Raw genomic sequence first — 18,239 nt, forward strand, 5'->3', positions numbered from 1 at the left:
AGGTTTTGTTTGAACAAACTGTCCAAAATCTGTCCATCCACTTATCAGCCTCCCACATATAAAAATGGAGCAACAAGCACCAAGGACTTTTTCCAGCAAGAACACACACTTCCATTTCAGTACTTTGATAAGTCACAAGTGGGGCAAGAAGGAATTTCTCCAGAAATGCCAGGAAGGCTGGCTTGGAGAAGTAGCCAGTGGTTCACGTGTCTCTTTACTACTAACTGGTGCCAGGAAGCAGCCAGTCTGTTATGGTGACTAATCCAGCAGGCACTTTAGAAATGAGTCCACAGCTGTTCAAACTACAATCTATATTGAGTTATAATTTCATTGGTCCACAGTCATGAAGTAAACACTTTTCCAGTGGCACTAATCATGTTTTAACCCTGATCTAAGCAGCAGTCTCCCTCTGGAAAGTGAGGAAAATATGAACAGAGCTTGCCCAACTTTTCCAAAGATGTTTCAGATCCTAGCCCTTCTTCTCAGTACACATCCAAGCACTTCCAGAAGACTGCTTCCTCTTCCTGAGAGAACTCTGTCTCCTTTGCCTTAAAAGCAGGTCAGGTCTCATCTGTACATCTTCCACAATGCTTTGGCACTCCAGTGCTATTCCCAAGTCCACTGCCAAAGCAGACCTACCCCTGATGCTTAAAGTTTTCTGTAGAACTTTTCCCATCACAGGAGGAGAGGTGATTTTCTGCTGATTTCTATTCAGCACCACAGAGGCAGACTCCGAAAAGCCCATGAAAGGCAACTGAATGAATATACTGTTCCCTCCAATTGTGACTCCGTCATTTCCTCTCATTACTCTAATAGAAACAAATCTTTCTCATCTCAGTCTTATTACCTCACACAAAGGAAAATGGTATGTAATCCTGTTAGAACTGGGTTGCTGCTGGACACATTTTAAAGTCATTGTTCTGGGATGCCAGTCTCCACTGTATGTGACTGGGAGAAGTGGGAAATGCAATTACTAGGCTATTCAAATGCCTAGAATGAAACCCTGCCATTAATAGGCAAAAGCCAGCGAGAAAAAGAGCCGTTGCTTTATGAAATTACAGGGTTTGGCTAAATTAGAGTCTAATCAGCACCTCAGTAAAGGAGCAGGGTTAGCTCCTACTGCCATCCCTGGAGTTTCTTCATGTCACTCAGCCTGATATTTGGCATCCCCAAAGGAAACCCAACCTGCAAGATGGCTTACGGTCATGAAGCCAGTGGTGTGCAAGTCCAGCGGAGACAATGGTGAATGATTTATACTGTCCTTTGATATGGGAAAGACCTCAGAGTTCAGGAACAGAAATCTGCCTGCTGCTGCCATCACCTCATCTTGTACTTTGGCTCTGAGCTTTTTGGCAGAATCTGGGATCAAATCTGTCTCTTAATATTCATGGCCTACAGCTCCAATTTTGCTAATTGTTGGTGCAACCCAGCAAAGCAGCCAGGTGGGAAATTTGCATTGCTAAACTCATGGAGCTGCAACTTCCCCGCAAGGAATTCACACGCTGGAGGAGAGAAGAGGGCTAGCTCTGCTTGTGGCAGTCAGTGAAGCAAAGCAGAACAAGATGAGTGGGAATAATCTCAACTGCCTCATTGAGTTGCCTTCTGTTGAGTGGTTAGACACTGACATGTTCCTAATCATTCCCATCCATGTGAAGCCAAGACATTTTTAGCTGGTAGCAAAGAGATAGAAATCTTGCAGAGAAATGTTAGGGAAGACCACACAAGAACAACAATGACCATCAGAGACCACAAGCAGAGACAAACTTTTGTCCCAGATTGTTCCTTGCAGTCAACCTCCTACTGTTATTCCCTGCATTTGCTTCTCTTCCTGCCCCTCTCTTGAGCTGCATGGCTGGTCCTGCTGGTCTCTTCTGCAGTCAGGCATCCACTCATCTCACTGTTTTGATGTCCTTCTTTGTCTTCCCCTTCTCTGCTGTGTGTTACCTCAGTCCCCCAAAGGATTCCTGTCCCACGAGATGAGGCTGGGTTCCTGCTGAGAATAGAACCGTTCTTGCAGGTCCCAAACAGAAGGGATGTGGGCTGAGGTATGGTTCCTGCTAGAGAAGGAGAAAGCAGCTGATCACCACTGGAGTCTCCAAGTCCCTTGAAGAGCCGAGAGTCACTTCCCTGTTTATGCTCTTTATTAGTCCCTATTCTCTTTAATCGGCTTAGACTGATGAGCCGAGGCAGTGGTAAGGATCAGCCGGGCTGTTTAATTAAAGGATTGCAGCTCAGCCTTGCAGTTTGGGGGTTTGTGTAAATGAGCTGCAAGTACATTATTTAATCTGCTGTGCAGAGAGGAGCTGGGGCATTAATGAAGCAAATTCTAATTAAAACTAGATAGCTGATGGTTATTAGTGGCATCAGTTCTGACAGGATTTATCTCATTTAGGGAAACCATCAGGAAGGGGAAAAGAGAGAATAAACCCAAGCTGGTTTATCAGAATTCACAACAGCACCACTTGTGACTGGCTGTCCGTTCAGTGGCACTCAGAAGAGGTGCACAGGGAGCTCCTACGTACCAGGCTCTCCCACTGGGAGCCCTGATGAGCTTATTTAGGGGTATGTTTGGCTCACCCAGGAACTGATTGCCTATTCAGGCTGTCTGACCCACATATTTCAGTCTTGATTGACTTTTGTTCTGCTTTGGTTCAATCAGGAATCTGTTCATGATTTGAGCAGGGTGACAGACTCTGTAAATGATCTGATGAGCTTCTCCTAGAAGCCTACTGAGCCATTCCACAACAGCATATGGATATCAGCTCCATGCTGACTCTGTGTTTTTCCCTCTCTGTCATGCTTTTGCCTTCCTCACTGCATTGCACATGTAACTTTGGACCTGAAGGAAGCCCATGTCTGACTGCAGGACCTGGCAGAGACTTGAAGATGTTTTATGGCCAGCATAAATTTAACTGGTGAGTTTAATAACTCTCTGTGCCTATTCTCACCTTCAAATAGCCACGGTGGCTTCAACCATCTTTTTCTCTGCATAGAATATTGTGTCACACACAGACAGATTCAGGACTGCTATTGGGGTCTGGAGGCATTAGAAAAGGCAAGAACATGAGAAAGTCTGGGGAAAAAGTAAGGAATGCATGAGGCCTGCAGTGTGGGACAAGCTGCAAAAGGCATCAAATCAGTATAAGGCATAGATCAGTACAAGAAGTCCAGATGCAACTTGCTATAGGGGTCATGGTCATTCATCCCCAGTTCAGGATTTCCTGGCTCAGACTTGTCTTTGGATGCAACTTGGCAAAGTTGTTAATTTACTGAAACACATGATCACTTCTTCAATTTACCTGTCAAACCCCAGCAGAAGCAGGGCAGGCAAACTCAGGCTCAAGGGACAGGCAGGACCTTTCAGAATCACCAGGACAAAAGGAAGGCCTGGCAAAGAACATGACAAAAATTATCCTAGAGCTTAAGACTGTGGGACTGACAGCCTTGTAGAACAAGAACATTCTAGAAACTAAGGGAACTGATCAGAAATAAGATGGAGGCTGGGACAAGAATGGGGCAGGGTCAAGGATGAGGGTATGAAGATAGAACACTATGGCAAAATTGAGCCTTTTTTCTAGACAAACTAGAGCACTTAAACAAAATTCTCTCACTCCAGAAATGTAAGGGAGAGGTGGCTTTCCCTACCACAGAAATCTCCATGGTCTCCTCCTCTCTTGCCTCCTTTTCCTTGCCATCTCCCCATCTGCCATGAAAGGGCTGTCATGCAAACTTTACCAATGCTTGAAAGCCCTCAGCGCAGACTGATCATGGGGGTTAACCCTTCCACCTTCATACACACATGGGCAGGAGGGGTCCTGCTTCTTTACCCTGTCTCCAAGTGTAGCCAAACCCTACTTTTGAGCATACACACCCACCCACCCCGTTCTCTTCACAGTTGTCCAGCACTCACACTTTTTCTTGGAAGGAAATCAGAAACCACAGCCTGCTCCAGTGAGAAGAACAAGAGAAATTTCATTTAAAAAATGCAGTAGCCTCACTACTGCAATTCAGCTGCCCAGTTCTGTTCAGAGCCATGCTAGTAACTCAGGCTTCTTACACAGGTGCCAAAGGTCAGATGTAAGCCTAGCAGCGTAATGAGAGAAATCTTTAAAAAGAAAGCTCTTTGCTATTTTCAGAAGGGTGATGAGGCCTGGAAAAACAGAGTAGGTCTGTAGGATGTAGGGGTGGGAAGTCGTGAGAGGAGAAGGAGATGGCGAGAACAGAGGGACAAGGCCAAGCATGGAAGCTAAATGCCGTATGTGCGCCTCGAGTACCTCTGAAGCTCCTCAGACCCCTTGGTCCTGGCACTGACATCTTTCACTGATGAGGGAGAGCTGAGAACTGCTGGTGCCCCCACACCTGGCTGCACTGGATACAAGCTGGTGATAGTTAATAGTACCTGTCTACAGCTGTTCTTTGGGGGCAGGCTCAGACCATCTGACACAGGCAAAAATGTTCCCCCCACCCTGATTCAGGGTGTGAGACAGAACCCTGAGTTTGTTGGGTGACTTTTGCTATACTTTAAAGGTTATAGTGTGTGTGTCCAGGAACCTCATAGAGTGAGATAAATAATTTGAAGGAGAAGAGTGAAGCATGTGCATGTCAGTGTCACATACAGTAAGAAGAGGTACAAGCATGAATGTGGGTTGATGGAAATAGATATTTGAAAAGAGGCTGAAAAAACATTTTGTGTGTGTGTGAGTGGAGGTCGGGGGGGGTTGCAAGCAATTACACAACAGTACAAACAGTAATCTCTGGGAGGGAAAAGCAAGGGACAGCAGTGCTGGGAACATGGGATGTAGGGGAGGATGGAAGTGGATTGGCATGTGTAATATGTGAGTTTTGTCTGGGGTAGGAAGATCAGTGATGGATGATAAGGAAGTAGAAAAATTAAAGATCTTGCTGGCAACAATTTCCCACCTTGGTGAGGAGTCTGGAGATGAAGGCTTCTGCTCTGCATCAGCTGCTGGGCAACAGAACTGGTGTAAAACAGTTTCATTCCTGCAAGAAAAAACAAACCGCAGTGGGTCAGTGTTCACTTCACTCAGCAGAAAGCTCAAGGGAGAATGCCATTTTTAGAGCTGTTCCAAGGGGACAGTGACTCCCAGTGATGCTGAAAGAGTAGTCTAATTCTTATATGAACATTTTTTACTCCAAGGTGGAGGAGAGCAGAGAAAAGGGGGCTGAGAGTTCTATTCCCTTACCTTACCTGTTCTCATGCTGATGTCAGCCTGTGGAGAATGGGGCAAAAGTGCACAACCCAAAAGTTCTCCTTCTGGCAGCATTTGTTTCACAATCCCATACATCTCATGAAAAACAGTTTTGTCTGTCTTTAGTTCTATTTCTTTTGGGACAGAAATATGTCTTTATATGTGTTTTCTTACATATGTTTCCTATACATTGTGAAGTAGTTGATCTTTTCTTACCAGTGGCTAAATAACCTCTGCAGACAATTCTCGTGAAACCTCCCTGGAGCACAGAAATGGCCTTAGCACACCACTGCTGGGGATTACCAGGAATAGTAGTGGAGAACTGACAGAACAAGCACAGGTATGGGGACTGAGACCATGACAAGAGAAAGAGACCATAGAAGAGAAAAGCAAAACCCTAAGAAGTAAAAAACTTGAGCAAAACAGGAAAACAAAAGACAAAAATGTGTTTATTAGATAAGAAAGACAAAAGATTTCATCCAAAGTAAGAAATCCTAGTGTTACAGAAGTTTTTGACACTGGGCTCTCATTTCCATTAGATAGGTTTATTGCAAGAAATCAGTTATGGTATTTGGTATCTTGACCTTGGTGCCTCAAAAGAGGGACCCCAAACAAATAAATCCCTGGACAATTATACCTTTATGACCTAAACTCCCCATCCCTCATGCGACAGTCCGGACCAACAGCATTATTGGGGTCTGGGGTCTCCTTGCTCTTTGTTGGTGTTTTGTTACCAAGTGGTTGCCACTTGCTCTTCTTCATATGCTCCTTATGTCAGTTTCAGTGGAGGTTTTGGTCAGGGCTGTGGTCAATGTGTCTTGGTTTGAAAGACAGGCGTCTGCCAAGGAAGGCGGGAACCTCCCTTGGAATGGAGAATATGACCCCCTTCCCTCTGAATTATGATAACTTTGAAATTAAGGGGCTTTCGGGCAAAGATATGAGAAACATGAATAACAGTTCTTTACCAGTGTGTGTAACAAGGCAAGCAAGCAACAGTAACTGTGGCAGCACCAAGGCACAGCAGCGGAGCCCAGCGCAGCCGCTCCCGGCCGCCGGCCCTTTCCCCTCGGCGCAGCTCCGCTCGCGGCCGCCAGGGGCGCTGCTGGCTCCCGGCCGGGCGGGGCGGCCGCGGGGGTTCCCCGCGCCGGCAGGGGGCGCTGTGCCGCGAGCTCGGCCGCCGCCCTCCCTCACGCGGCGATGGCGGACGGGCTGGAGGGCGGAACGGGCTGCAGCAGGAACCTCGGAGCGGCAGCAGGAACGGCAGGGCCGGCTCTCCCGGGGCAGCAAGCAAGAGGTAACAGAAGCTCGGCAGCTGTGGCAGGAGCCATGGGGTTCCAGTGCAATGGCCGCTCCCACAAGCAGAGCTGTACTCACGGTAGGAGGAGGCAGCAGGAGGCAAAGCCTTGCAGTGGTGGCGAATTGTCCCCACAGCAATCGCAGCCTGTCTCCCCTCTGATGCTGCCAGTGAGAGAGTGAGAGACCGAGCAAGTGGTGGGATCGTACTTCAGTCTGTTTTCAAGCAGGCTCACACAAATACTCCAGCTCCTACGTCCTATCACACTGCTCATTTACGAAGAATCATTTGTATTGAAAAAGACCCTTAAGATCATTGAGTCCAACCATTAACCTAACACAGCCAAGCCCACGACTAAACCATGTCCCTTAGCCCCACGTCTACATGTCGTTTAACTACCTTCAGGGATGGTGACTTCACGGCTTCCCTGGGAAGCCTGATCCAATGCCTGACCACCCCTTCAGTGAAGAAATTTTTCCTGGTAAGCAATCTAAACCTCCCCGGGTGCAACTTCAGGCCATTTCCTCTTGTCTTGCCACTTGTTACTTGGTAGAAGTGACCAACCCCCCACCTGGCTACAACCTTCTTTCAGGGAATTGTAGAGAGTGATAAGGTCCCTCCTCAGCCTCCTTTTCTCCAGTGCCCTCAGCTGCTCCTCATAAGCTGCTCTACAGCCTTCAACAGCTACCAAAAAAAATCTTTTAAAAAATAGACACCCCACATTTCAGCCATTTCTAATCTAAGTATTTCCCTAAATTAACTACACTGTTCTCTGCTTTTATTCAAACAGCAGATGCACAATGACAATTCCTAATTGCACCTGAAGAAAGCAAACAAGAGGGAGCAAAAACAGGGAAAAAGAGGAAGGAACAAGGATGGACAAAAACCTAAGAAATAGAAGCTTATATATAGATGAAATGCCTTGCTAGTTAATTATCATGGTAGAAACACAAAGAAAAGTAAAAGGGAAGCAGGGAAAGGAAGAGTGGTGTGAAGTTTCAGGACTTTAGGCTCAGTCTCCTGTGGGCAGTTTAAGAAAAAAAAGTATCCCAGATCCTCATCAGAGAATTAGCACACTCTGAGCACCGCAGCTGCAGTCAGCTCCTGACTCTGGTTCTCATGATTTCTTATGTGTGCTCAACAACAGCCTTGGGTGTTTTCTACCCAAACCAAAGTTGTCTTGAACCATGGAGATCCCAAGATCTCTGGAATAGTTGTGCCCCTTACGTACCACCACCAGATGCTGATCATGCCCACATGCAGAAATTTGCCTCCAGTGGGATCCTTATGTCCCACTCCAGGGGCCATGACTCTCATGGAGAATCCACCAGGGAGGTGGTGAGGAGCAGATACTGCCTGATGGAGGTAAATATGTGAGTTGCACATGGGTATTCCAAGCCTGTGCTGAAAGCTCTTCCCATGACTGGAAGCAGGGAAGGTTATCTTATTATTCCTATTAAATCCAAGTTCTCCAAATGCCCAGGAGCAGTTGGAGCTCTGGGGCTGTTCGCACTCTTCTTTTACAGCTTGCTTCTCTTTCTCTTTTTTTCTCCCCAGGCATACACCACAGGAACTGGGTTCTGCCGTGGAGACTACTTCTGTTCCTTTTCCTCTTTCTTTCCATCTCTTGATCCTGCACATATCTGATATGTTGCAAATCCACACCCTCACTTTTGCATCGTGGCACCCAGACAGGAGCTGGGAGAGGGTTAACCTGTGGGAGAAGTTGATCCCTTCTCACCCGAAGAGGCTGTGTGTCAGTTGTTATCAGGACAAAGCTGCTCTCTGGGTGCAAAAGGCAAGTGTCCTAGAGCCTCACTGCCACTTCTAAGCCTCAAGGAAGTGCTCCAGGAAAGCAACTGTCTTCCTAACACTGCGAAGTCTTCAGGTAAGACATTATTTTTGTTGTTGTGATTCAGGAGGGCCTGTCAGGATTGTAATGTCTGGTGGCTACCTGGATTTCCTCCTCCTGTGGTGTTGTCAGCCTTTGCAAGTTTGAAGTTTAAAGTGAGCCTTGAGATATTTAGTATCTGTCATAAGTCAGGATAATAGTTTTGATGGTGATTTCTTGTTTTTTGTTTTCCTTTCCATGCTGCCTTTTTATTTTGTTTTTAAACAAATCTTAACTTCATAAGCCAGAAAGGCTACATAACTTGAATATGCGGCCTCTCAGGAGTTAAACCCTAGAAAGCATGAGGTTGTTTCAGCCTTTGAAAAACAGGGAGGGAGGCAATGTAACTTCACTCATTACTTTGGAGTGTGGATCTGTAATTTTGTTTCTTTTTAAATGCCTCTGGTAGGTGGCAATGGTCGACCAATTAAAAGGGTAGGCCCAGGGCTTGCTTTTCTGCCTGTGTTTTTCTGTACATCCTCTGCTTTGCCTTCTTCAAACCATTGCAGAGACTGAAATTAAACACACACTATCACGGGCAGATCAGGCAGGTGATTGTGGAGATAGTTTCTCCCCATCTGCCAGGATACTGCTGAACTGTTCTATTTCCAATTTATTGCTTTAAAAATAAATTATTATCTCTTGGTCTGTACTCTGAGGAAAGCTTGGAAGGGAAAACCAGCAAGAAGAAAAGGTGTTCTGGGTGAGCTGGTTGGCACAAAAGAGGAAGGGGCTCAGGGAGAGAAGGAGCAGGCATGCTGGGGTAAGGTTTTCCAGCACTATGAGACCCGTGTGTGGAGGAGCAGCAGAGGACAAAGGCAAGCACAGATGCAAAGGGAAGACTGAGAACAGCCTGAGCCTGTCAGTGCCTTGCTCCATCTAGCTGGGATGCACACTCCGGAGGCAAGGATTTGACAGTCCAGACCTATCTTAAATGCAGAGATAGCTTGGCCCAGTAGTTACCCATGCTGTCAATTGAAACATTAGCCCTCTCTCCTCTGAGAGAAAACAGCTGACTGAATTTTATTCAGATATCTTTAACATTGCTCCTGACAAGAGGTATCCTCCAGCCAGCTGCCTACAGCCTCAATAGGGGTATCTGTGAATGAACTGTCCAGCCACAGCAGTTCCTGCTCTGTGATGAACTTCAGAGAGGCTTGTGCCCAACCTCCTGGCTAGCACAAGCTGTCTAGTCAGCTCAGGAGTTAGCTCTACCTTTCTGGCTTCTCAGAAAGTTGGACTGTGCTGCAAAGGGGCCCCTGATTCATGCTGCCTTGGTCTTTCATCGATGGCTCCCAAGGGGATAAGCTTCTTTTCTCTTAAAAACTGGCGTTGTAGAGGGAACAAGAACTGAGGGCCAAAAATTTAAAGTCTCTGTAGCTTGCACATCACAGGGCTAAAGGAGGGCAAACTTTCTTAAAATTCCCTTAATGCTGTATCTTCCCTTTGGACAAGTGCCATGGGCTTTCTGCTCAGTCAGTGTTGCCCCCCAAGCATCAGTGCCCAGCAGTTTAGCACTGATGAGAGCGTCTTGAAATAGAGATGCCCATCTGCTGAGAGCTGCATTATGGTAAACAAACCTAACCTCTTTTTGTTCTCCTGCACCCCCACAAAAGCAAACCCCGGTCCAGACAGCATATGGAAAACGGTGGCGCTCCCTGCTCTCCAGCAGTCAGCTTTAATTAAACATATATCCTGTGTGGCCTGTTCCCAAAGATAAAGAGCAGCTCTGTGTTTTTCTGCATGAATGATTTTAGACTACAAGAAATGCCAAAACAAGACAGAATGAAAATTGCTCTCACTATGAGTACACAGAGCGTGCTTTTCTCTACCATGCTGCAACACCTCTGCATCCCACTGCTCTGGTCAGTTGTGTAGGATTGCTGGCATGCTCCATAAATGAAGATCACTGGGTTCCCCAACTGCCAGTACTTACTAACCTCTGGGTTCTGATCCTTGAGCCCTACTGGCCTGCATATCCAGCAGCCTTGCCCTTGGCCCAAGCACACAGCAGTTCTTAGAAATCTGACAATGCTGAATCAAGGAATGTGCTATCAGTAAATAACTAGTCCAACTCATGCAGCCTTTCTGTTTTCTCTTTAAACCTCTGCCTTTTGAAGAAAAGCCAGAGGCTTTGACCAAAAGTCACTGTTTGTAGTGCTGGATATCTCAGCTTTCCTGGAGTCTTTTGCCACTTGTCTCTATCTTGCCTTTTTTTCGGATAACTGCCAAGAGAACAGATGGAGTCGCAGAAAATCATGGCCTAGCAGGGGAAGATTAAAGGCAGAAAGAGTCAAAGGAGAACTGAAGTCATCTCAGATGAAGTTTTACTGGCTGTTACATTTCGTAAGATGAGCACTGGAGAACCACAAACAGGAATTATTTAGCAATGCTAAGTTAATGAAAGGCCAGTTGCAGTCTTCTGACTCCCCCAAAATGTAGCTCAATGCTACCTCTACCTACCAATGGAGCTGTGACACAACCTAGCTAAGGTTAGCTGCAGACCTTACTCCTTCTATCACCTCCCTCCTGTGATAGATCTATTTTTGACTGGAACTGAGAGTTGAAGTGAGATCTCAAAAAGGCACTGTTTCCAAAAGAGTACTGTCTAACAACTAGCTGCTTCTCCCCACTTCTTCACTTTTCACTGCAGAATACCACTAAAATTTTCTAGCTGTCTTAATGGCTCATCTCAGTTGTAGGGCATTAGACTGGTGTTTTGGAGGCAGTTGAGTATGGGCAGGGTTCATATTGTAAGGAAACATACATGATTAAAAATAAATTCAAAGTAATTTCTGCAATTTAAGTTCATTAAGTCCCTGTAAATTTGATGGCCTCCTCATTTGTTATGGGATACTGTTGACAGCAAGAATTTGATAAGATTCAGAAAGGAACTGGACATTTTAAGGACTATCCTATTAGAGTACTTAATGCAGATTTTTTCCAAAGCCAATGTATAGGTATATATATAGATATATACACTATAGATATATATAGATATATACACTATAGATATAGTGTATCAAACTTATCAGCATTAGAAAGCCCGTAGCTGTTTTTAAATCTTTCCTCTTGAACAGTTGATATTGGCTATCTCAGAAAAGCAGTTACACAAACCAGAACCACAAATGTGACTGACTGAGAAAATTCTGTGTTAAGGGGCATGGGCCTTATTACCCAAGACACTAAAGTGTAGGAGTGCAACAAGCCTGAAGCTATTGTTGCCTGGAAATAGAACAAACCTTCCCAAACAACATTAAAATGGTAATATAAAAGCAAACCTTTACTTGAAAGCCTTCAAGTACACAATATGGCAAAACCTGCATGTGGTACAGTAATTCCACAATTTTGATAAGGTTACTTGATTAGCATACCTATCATATATTGTCCAATTAGGAGAGTAGTTGGTTAGGTAATATTTCCCCAGGTACTGGCCCACTGGAATCAGTCAAGGGGCTTCTTTGGCCCACTTGGTTATGTCTTTCCAGATTCTGATTGGAAAACAGAACATCCTTGTAGTTGGTTCTCTTCTTGGAATAAGACTAAACAGTATGTCAGGAATGTGTTAGAATGTTAGCTTATTGTTCTGAAATGTAGGGGAAAAGGGTAGGAAAAGTGCTGGGAGCTACAGCCATGTATTAGCAACCTACAAAGCTACAAATGTATGAAAAATATAAAAAGCTAAAAATCTTTAGGCATCACAATCATTTTATTTTACATTCCCAGTAACTACTACAATCCCGACCTGAGTGTCGCTAGGATGCAGGGATCAAGCATTTTCTTAACTTATTTAGCCACTGCCTGTCTACCTCTGTCTGTAACCCTCCACAAGCTTAGATACCTAGTTAATTGTATGACAAAAATGAAGTTGTGTCTAGATGTTGTCTAGATTCCAGCACATAGCTCCTGCCTAACAAAAGCAAGCTGCTGAAGAAACTCTGTGCTGTGGCAGCATGATGGATGAATATACAACATACACAGGCATGCCCAGCCTCACCAGGATGCATGGTAGCCCTTCTTTCAGTCCACCTGAGTGCCTATCATCCTACAGCTCTTTAGCATTCTCAAAGCTGTTCTTGCTTCTTCTCTCTACCACTCAAAGTCATGCTAGGAGGGAAGAAGAGGGAGGAACTTGCCAGGAGCATCTATTCTCTCTGCTTGCCTGCCAGAAATGAAAAATCAAATATGTTTTGTAGTCTGGAACTTGGCTTGTCTTGATCATCTCATGAGTGTTGGAGAAAATGTCTTCTTCCATGATGTTTCTCTATAAATTTGATTATTGAAAGATCAGCGCTCATCCTCTAAAACTTACTTAGCACCTGCTTAATCATTGTCTTCTTTCTTGGTAAAAAAATTCATTTTAAGTCATACATCCTTTGCATAGCATTACTATAAATTTCTTTTTTCAGTGCTAGGAGATGGGATGAAGATGGGATTCCCAGTGCCAGAGTATTTACAGTTTCTCACTAGAATATGTCGATTTTAGAGACCCTATGAAATGTCTTAAAACAAAATTGCCCTTGCTAGTATAAAATACCATATGCATTACATACACTACTGTTTGGAAAGTGACAATCCAATGTGACACTGACACAAATGTGTGTCTCTGAGCTATTGTGGGGTTTTCAGAACAGCACAGCTTGGAAGGATAAGCACAGGGCACTGTGCTGGGGAAATGGAATTTCCTGTGTTGGAGGAAGAAGGTCTGAGCCAATGCTGCTGTGATCTGATCTTTTTTTGGTTAACTCATTGGGTGACTACAACAGATATGTCAAATGTGCCATTCACTTATCACCATCTGCTTCTAGGGATGGGGAGATTAATGCCATATCTTCCTGAACAGTTGGTTTCGCAGCTTACTTTAGTCCATATAAGTGGTAGGCATTTCTCCTGTACATCTTCACTTTTACCTTGAAGAAATTCTTGGGGGAAAATGTGGCATGACTGGCAGATGGGTGCATGGATTTTGGAAAGAAATTGTGGTGTTTTGCAGCAATTTCAGTACGAAGAACATGACCACTAGACAAATGTGTGTGGATGTGTACAAAGAGGGTCTGAGCATGTAGTGATAGACCCTCTTTAATGTAAGGTGGCATTTTTGGACTTAGGATCAGAGTCAGCAATGTATCTGGGAGATGGTGAAAATTAACTGTGGCCTTGTGTTCTGGCTCAGCAGGGTCTGTTCCTCTGCCATGGACCTAAACACATGGTTTTCTCTTGGTGACAGGCTACTTCTCATAAAGATTTCACCTGAATTGTGTCACCTGTGAATTCACTGTATTCAGTGAAAATTGCTGCTGACAAGTCCATCTTGTCACCCAGAAACACTTGAAGGAAATCTCATCCATTTGTTAAGTCTACCAGGCACAGTTGGGCTAACTGCCAGGTTTTCCCACATGCTAGAAATGAGCAAGAGTGGGGAAAGGAATGGGATATGCTCAGGAATCAGCTGCAGGGGGAGAGTCCATGCTGGCTTCTGGGTCCAGTCTGACTGATATCTCCTTGTGATAGCCAGAAGCAAAGTCTGGGGTCAGGTTTTGGACCCACTTTCAGCATTTCTCATGCTAGGTGGGGCATTACTTGGTGCAGTTTTGTGGCTCTTGATGCTTCAGCTATGATGGGATGAAATAACTCACTCAAGGTGAACTAAGGAGGATAAATTCACTCTCAATTATCTGTGCACTAATTCTGTTATGACCAGAGACAATCTACATGAGAGCAATTGTCCATAGGAGGAAACTTAAGATCAAATATCTACTGTACAAAGTCAGACCCTAAAGTAGTCAAACATAATGTATTGCATGCATATGCGGTGCCTTTATAAAAGATAGCAGCTTGAAGGGATTTGGAAATAGTACTTAAATTGGACGGAACAAAACATTCCAATTTGGGACACAGGGATGGCCTGGGGAAAGCTAGCATTGCTAAAAACTCTCAGTAGAGGGGCACTTGTATCTCTGATGTTGATATGTTGGTGTCTCTTACAGAATTGCTTGTTGATGAAATACACTTTGTGTTTACGGAGGATGCTTCTCATGCTCCCCTACGTGCCCAGCGGAAGTGATTCACTCAGAAGCTTCTCTTCTTGCTATTAATTTCTTTCCTAAGGCACAGTAGGAACAGGGATGAGGGAGATTATAGTACTTGATAATCAACTTTCAGGAAAAAACATCCTGGGAAGAAGAGAATTTATCATTAGCTGGTAGAGGGATTGGGGGCCTGCATCTCCTGAAATATTGTTGAATCACATGTCAATCAGGAGCCCATTCACTCCATTTAAATTGGATTTCTCTCTTCCAGAGAAACATCAGCCACATAGAGCATGGCTGTCTGCTAATTGGATTGGTGCCTGTAAGCACAAAAAGGAAGAGGCCAAAATGGCCATTGGAGGAGGAAACACTGTATGTTGGACTATGCAGTTCAGTGTGCACCTTCAGCCATGTTCAGATCCTCTGTCAGTGGTGGAAACAGTTGATGATTTTTTGTGCTAGACAAGCCACAGCATCATTTGCTTTGGCTTGCTAACAGGCTGAGTAGTGGAATTCAGGAAAAGCAGCTACTCTATAATAAAGAGCAGTCTGATATTCGAAGCGTGTGTGCGCATCTGATCATGTGGAGGGGATCCTCTGGTGACACGTGCAGCGCTCACTGCAGTGAGCAGAGGTTTCATAAGTTGTAGCCAAAACTATACTTCAGATATCACAACTAGGAAGCTGCTATAAATCAAAAGCATGTGTGAGGGGGAGTTTGTGTAAGTTCCTGAAATAATTTCAGTTAAATAATTACCACAAACAGAAACTGTGTCCATTAATTTCTTAATTGAAAGCTATTTTTCCAAGATAACATGTCTTTTCCAAGATAACATGTCTTTTCCAAGACAGCATCCTTCACTTCCAACTATCTTCAATATCATCATTTTTTTAAAGTTTATATGTGTAATGGAATAATTACATGTCAGCAGATGCATGCTGATAGTGATCTTCTGTAGTTTGAAACATCTTTTCATACCTCTTCTATTTTGTACTATGCAAAGACCCTTCCTTCTTTGTTCAAATAATAGATTTATAACTACATAAAACGGAAATAGCTGGCAAAAGCTCACTTTTAATTACACTGATAAGCATTCTTCAAATCCCCTCCAGTTCTTCATATAATAATTACAGTTTTTCAGCTCATATCAATGAGTATGTGGTCCTTCTAAAGAGATACAGAGCCAGCACTCTGCCTGAGTACTCTGCTAGCAGAGCAAACACCTTTTTTTCTTCTCTCCTATTTTGGGCCAATACATATGAACACTAAAAAAAGGCAAAGGCTTGTGTTAGTGCAATTGGCAATCCCTTTCATAATTACTGGGACTGTGAGATATAAAGGGAATTTAGGTCTCTTCCTCAGTAAGAATAAATTATTTTTACTTTTTGAATAAGTGTCAGAATTGGACTCAGTAAAAGGATATTTATTATGACTAATATTTGATCTGTTTTTAATCAAGCTTACACTTTTTACTGGCTTCTCACTCACACTTAACCCCTTAGTACAGGAAGAAAACCCTGGAATTTTCTAGAGGCTAAAATCAAAATGTCCCTAGCACTGGAGAATGACACAAATCTAAATGAAGGAGTGCTGTTCAGTAATGCAGAATCTCATAAGCATGTAAATTAGCTGCATCCACGGCTCACTTCTGAGCTCTCTGTGCCCTTGGCAACACTGTCTGCTGCAGACCTGTCCCTGGTTAGCGCTGCATGGCCAGATGTGCTGCTGGTACCCCACAGGCAGCTCTGGGTTCCACACTGGATACCAGTGCAGCATGACAGTGAATTACACCAGCAACCAAAGAGAAGCTGGAAAGCTCATTCCTACCATGTTGGGCTGATGCACTAAATGTAAGTGGTGATGTTATTCTTCACACTCACCAAGAATTTCAGGATTGTTCTGTGCAGTAAATCCTGCTGCCAAGGGCTGAGGTGCCCCAGCTCTGCTGTTGGGGCTTGACACACGAGGAATGCAATTGAATGCAGTGAGGAAGATCAAGGCTTGGCTTGCAGAACACTTTAGAGCTCTGTTTTGGAGCCTTGGCTCTGGAATCCCAGTTACCTCCACACCTACACATATCTGGGGCTGCTGCATCAGTGACACCCATAACTGAAAAAGGAGTGATTTTGTAAAGCAGAAGGACCACAAGGAGAATTAGGAATGCAGAACTGGACACAGGCTGCTTGCTGGCATACCCAAGGCTAAATTGTGCTGTTCCCTGATGCTGGAGAGCTGAGTTGCTACTGCTGTGGGAAGGAGAAGAGCAGAGGAAAAGTGCAGGCCCAGTTGCAGAGCTGACTGTAATGCCTCAAGGAACAGTTAGCAATAGTCACCACTGCTTCAGGGGAAATTTAATTTGCCCATTTCCCTTCCAAACACACCCACATGCTTCCACCAGGGCCTTGACATATGGAAAGCAGGCAGTGCTCAAGGCTGCTTGTGGACACAGCAGCTGGCTGACACCAAGAGCAGCTGTATTTGCATACGTAATTGCTCTGGAAAGAATGTACCATTTGGCACCAACACAAATGGGGAGAGGATGCAACTTGAATGCTCAGCACATGACCATCACAGATACTTGGTTTTCAGTTAAGAGGAGGTTTCACAGTTTCTTGGAGCTTCATAAAATCCTGGCCTTGCTAAAGTTGCAGAAGAACAGGTGGAATTAATGAGGTGTTCTAATATTTGGAAAATGTATGAGAGTTGTTCCCTTTGCCCATCTTAACTGTTCAATAATTCCTGAGATTTATAACTAGTAGGACATACAATGTTCTGTCAAGTCAATTTATCAAGACAATGACAGTTTAGGTTAGTCTTAGTTGCAGGAGTTGGATTATTTTATACTCTCTCTGGTGCGGCAGCGCTGGGAAAAATCACCACAAAAACGGAGAAGGCATCTCTTCTTAGCCTTGCATACAGTAATTGTTCATCCATGCCCTATCTAAGAACGAGATACCAACGTCAGCTAACACTCATTTATAGATATATACCTGGCCAAAGGAGCAGTGCTTCAGTCAGTGATGACTATAGGAACCTATACAGCCTGCACCTGCCACCATATGCAGTTCACCTGGAATTCAATGAGCTACTTATATCTGTCTGTACTCCTGGATATCTCTGTAGTGCCTTATTCCCCATTGTGCCTCGTGGGGACTCTTTACTTGCTAAAGCATTCCACTTACAAAACCACTACTGTTCTCTACTTAATGAAGCTTGGAACTTCCCACCGTGTGCTGGAGCCCTCTGTATTTGGCAAAAAAAAAAAAACAACAAGATATAAAATGTGGTTCTGGAAACATAAACATAAGAGATTTTCCTCTGTTGCAAGAGCCTGATTTCTGCAGAGATATTTCAGGAGAGTTTCATAAACAATTACTAGAATTCAGAGTGAGGAGCTGTGGGATTGATTATGTTTCTGCTCCTGAAACAAAATGGCTGATGCAGACTTTTTGAACTCCGTGGTACTTACAGCTGGGCAATCTCCTCTAGCAACTGAGATTTAACAAGTTTGCTTCAGTAGCCTGGTGCCAGCAGGGCTGTAGCATAAGCTGACACCATGTGGCTCAGAATAAGCTGGCAGTGCTATTTGTGGTTTCACACTTCGACTGTGAAGCTACATCAGCGATGGTTCCAGACCCTGCATGCTGGGCTGTGACAATACTTCCCATCTTGGGAAGAGGCAACAGCAGTGGCTGTATCTGCATTTGTGGTTACTTTAGCACTTGGAGCTGTTGAAATCTTGATTCTTGTGGTGAACACATTCTGTCTAGACTCTAGTTTAGCCTTGGAAGCTGTGTGGTGGGGGAACTTCCAC

At 44.4% G+C, this 18,239-nt stretch overlaps 1 protein-coding gene across 6 annotated transcripts in view; it reads right to left on the reverse strand.

Annotated features, from left to right (window-relative positions):
* The window catches only part of IQSEC3 (IQ motif and Sec7 domain ArfGEF 3), a 100,247-nt gene that overhangs the window by 52,668 nt on the left and 29,340 nt on the right, over positions 1–18,239 (reverse strand). For all 6 annotated transcript variants that reach the window (XM_032107713.1, XM_032107708.1, XM_032107707.1 and 3 more), the window contains one exon: positions 4,921–5,001. Coding sequence is in view for 5 of the 6 variants with exons in the window: in XM_032107708.1 (XP_031963599.1) it covers positions 4,921–5,001 (81 nt within the window). In the remaining variant the exon portion in view is untranslated. Of the gene's footprint in view, positions 1–4,920; positions 5,002–18,239 lie in introns of those variants that run through there.

This window comes from Corvus moneduloides, chromosome 4, assembly GCF_009650955.1.
Source record: "Corvus moneduloides isolate bCorMon1 chromosome 4, bCorMon1.pri, whole genome shotgun sequence".
NCBI classification, from domain to species: Eukaryota; Metazoa; Chordata; class Aves; order Passeriformes; family Corvidae; genus Corvus; species Corvus moneduloides.